Source organism: Phytophthora parasitica (assembly GCF_000247585.1).
Source record: "Phytophthora parasitica INRA-310 unplaced genomic scaffold supercont2.11, whole genome shotgun sequence".
Classification (NCBI taxonomy): Eukaryota; Oomycota; class Peronosporomycetes; order Peronosporales; family Peronosporaceae; genus Phytophthora; species Phytophthora nicotianae.
The window spans coordinates 112,422-115,751 of record NW_008648997.1 but is presented as its reverse complement, the minus strand read 5'-3'; the positions used below and the strand labels follow the sequence as shown (position 1 = coordinate 115,751).

At 55.6% G+C, this 3,330-nt stretch overlaps 2 protein-coding genes across 2 annotated transcripts in view; both read left to right on the top strand.

Annotated features, from left to right (window-relative positions):
- Positions 1 to 217: 217 nt before the first annotated feature.
- On the top strand, positions 218 to 1,185 carry PPTG_07065 (hypothetical protein; the record flags this gene model as incomplete). The annotated part of the gene is made up of 2 exons (XM_008901223.1): positions 218 to 269; positions 334 to 1,185. Exon 2 carries the CDS (start codon positions 400 to 402, stop codon positions 1,183 to 1,185), a length of 786 nt encoding a protein of 261 aa, XP_008899471.1. The 5' UTR covers positions 218 to 269; positions 334 to 399.
- A 379-nt stretch (positions 1,186 to 1,564) lies between these two features.
- The window catches only part of PPTG_07064 (hypothetical protein), a gene marked incomplete at both ends in the record, with an annotated part of 4,861 nt that continues 3,095 nt past the window's right edge, over positions 1,565 to 3,330 (top strand). The window contains one exon of the mRNA XM_008901222.1: positions 1,565 to 3,257. Coding sequence (XP_008899470.1) covers positions 1,565 to 3,257 — 1,693 coding nt within the window. The remainder of the gene's footprint in view (positions 3,258 to 3,330) is intronic.

Genomic DNA, 3,330 nt, shown 5'->3' with positions numbered 1-3,330 from the left:
TGAAGCCGAATATCGAGTCAAAGATAGCGCGGAGGGCGCTGCATTATCGGCTGCAGTTTTCCTTATTGAAGGAGAACCCTACGACACCGTGGAACGAAGATCTACGGGCGCTAGTGGACCAATATCTGAGTAGGTTCGTCCACAAGGTTGGAGCACTAGCCAACTTTACTGTGGAGACGCAGGTGGTTCAGTATGCGAGATTGGCGAAGGAGGTGACGGCCAGTGCAGACGGAACGGAATTCTTCATTAATGCTGATGATCTTAAGCATGTAAGTGGATTTTCGGTATCGTAGACATGCAGACGTTTGACTTTTAGTCGTTTTGATGCTGCAGTTCAAAAGCGCGAACGATTTTCTGGATACCTCGGTGTTGGATGATGGAGAGCAAGTGCTTCACTTCATGGCTGCACTCCCAGACACCAAGCATGCTCCGTTGTATATTCGCACTGCTGATCATAAAGAGAGCAAAGCTGGTTTGGCAACGGCGTTCGAGCTGCCAGGGTGGGGCATTGCCGCAATCTTGAATCCTATAGCGCTTAATGGCAAGCCTTCCGTGGCCTCATCTGATGAAGAAATTGCAACAACGAAAGAGCGTGAATTGCAGCGCGTTATGGGACTTTTCGTCTCGGAATTTCGCACACTACTCGGCGCTCCGTCCTTCACTCATCGACAGCGAAAAGAGGACGCAACAAGCGGCGATACATCGAGACAGATACTATTGTTCTTACCTTCACACACCGACGGTATTGCGGATTGGGAACTGGACGTGATCATGCGCGACCGCTTCACTAAACTGATGCAGACGTCAATTGAGACGCTGCAGTCGACGGTGGAACTGGTCGAGGCGCTGCCGGAGCTGAGCGTTCTGGAGCGGGTGCAAACTCGAGTGGAGACAGCCGTCACGAGACTTGAAGCAATTCTCTGCAATAGTAATCGAGAACAGGAGTGCGTGGACGCTTCAGATCGGCGCAGTCTGTTGGTAATGGCTCGTCAGGCATCGGAACTCACCGACGCTGCGTACTATGACCACACTATGATCCGCCAGCTCTACTTCCCTCAAGAGCAGATGCTGGGTGTCTATGCGCCGCTTCTTGCTCCGCTTATCCTTCCTTTTCTATTGGGCTTGATACGCGAGCTCAAGCGCTTCAAGGCGAAGCGTGCAGCTAAGAAGGACAAGTTGCAGTAAGTTAAACCTGACCTTCAAGCGAAATGGCTTCATTATTCTGTTATGTTGCTCAAATTCGAAAGCATTTTTCAAGCAACATAATTTTCATCTTAAGTTGCTATTCTGAGGGGGAGTTCCATTCGCCAAGTGGAGGGCCACAACATCCACGTAGCCAAGTAGTTCAGGTATATGCGCGCATCCTGCTGCCCGTAGCAACTTTCTCGCCACAAGAATCTCACACGATATATGCCTTCGTCTGTTCTTTCCATTCGTACTAGTTGCAGCTCTCAACTCGGCCTACATCACTCGCTAAGTGCTTGAATTTGCCTCCATCTCCCGTTACAGCCTATTCCTGCTTGTAGACGCGTTTTCCCGTTCTAATCAGCATCTGACGCCCGCCATGGCTTCAGAAGACTCGGTTTTCGGCTCGTCACTAGACGGACTGCCGGCTTTCTTCACCAATGGCAGCGTGGACGACACAAAATACGAGTCACTGCTGGCCGATCTACGCGCGCACGATCTACTCGGGCCTGTAGAGAGCGGCGCACAGGCCAGTGATGCAGGCGGCTCATCGCTCTTCTTTAATGACGCGTTCTCCGCTGTCTTTATGGGCAACTTCCAGTCTGGAGCCACCAAAACCAGCTCCGGATCTTCAGGCCGCGCACCACCCGGACTAGCAGCTCCTTCAGATGATATCAAGTGGGCCAGAGGCCAGCAGGAATTCTCGAAACTCGAGGAGAAATTCCACGGTTCTACAGCTGAGAAGTCAAGCTCGGCCACTGCTGGCCGCGCTCCGCCCCCAGGTCTGAGCTTGGAACAAGACTCCGAACTGGATGAGAGCCAAGTGCCCGGACTTAGTGGTCTGGGTCTCGATGACGACGACTCGGTGGCCGGTAACGTGCAGCCGACTCAACAGGCCCCGCCTCCGCTTCCACAGGCTCCACCCGTTCCTGCCCCACCCATGCCGCCCCAGAACGTTCAGCCGCCCAACGCATGGGGTGCACCTCCAATGGCGCCGCCCAACGCTCAGCAACTTCAACAACAACACCCTCAACAGTTCATGCCACCCCCACCTCCCCATATGCAAGGCCAGCCTCCCCACCCGATGTACATGCAGGGCCCGCCGCAGGGGCATCCAATGCCGCCCCCACAAGGCATGTACCCTGGTGGACCGCCTCCTCCCCCGCAGTTTTTCGGACGTGGCCCGCCTCCTCCGATGCGGCCACCATACCCTGGTCCTCCTGGTGCGTTTGGCCGCAACGGCCCACCCCACCCACCTCCGCAGATGCACCCTCCTGCCTTCAAGATGATGACTCCGCGAGATGTGAACTTTGTGATGCAGCAACAGATGAAGTGGCTACGCTCAAGTGACCCGTTCAGTGACGACTACTACTTCCACAACTACATGCAGAAGCGCACACGTGCTGGCGTGCCTGGCCGCTCGTCCGTGCCGCTTCCGTCGTGGAAGCTGCAGCACGTTAAGTCCGTCGATCCGCGCGACGTACAGCGCGAAGTCAAGTCGCGTAACTGGGAATCGGAGTACCACGTGCTCGGCCGCAACGCCAAGAGCAGTCTGTACCGTCCTAAGCAGTTGTTGAACTTGGCCGGCACAGATGAAACATCTTCGCCTCCAGCTTCGTCGCCGACAAGCGCTGAAGACCCAGAGCGTACCCCCTCAAGTAACGGCGAAGGCGAGACAGAAGATGCCGCTTCTGCGACGGCCGAGTCCAGCAGCGAAGCGGCCAGCTCGAAACATGTGCGCGGCTCGAGTCCTGGTGCCCAGGCTGTGGCTGCAGAAGCTCAGGCCGCCAAGGTCCTGCGAATGAGCGACGATGCTAGTCATAATTCGGTGTTCGCGAACGACACTTGGAAACTGCGTCTCCAGTTGGACCGCGGTATGCAGTGCCTGCTATCCCTTCAGGACGCACGTCACTTGCTCGATGCCCGTGGCATCAACGTACAGCAGTTCCACTCGATGAACGAGGACGAGATGGATCCGGCTTTGGTTGAGCTTCGTTCTCGTACTACGTCGTTGCTGTTGGAACTGGCGTCTCTTCTCGGTGTTAACGTGATGCAGGCTGGCGATGCGGATAGTGAGGCTGCCTCTCGCGGCGTCATGAGCTGCGACGTGCAGCAACTACAGAAGATGCTGGCGGCAACCAAGGG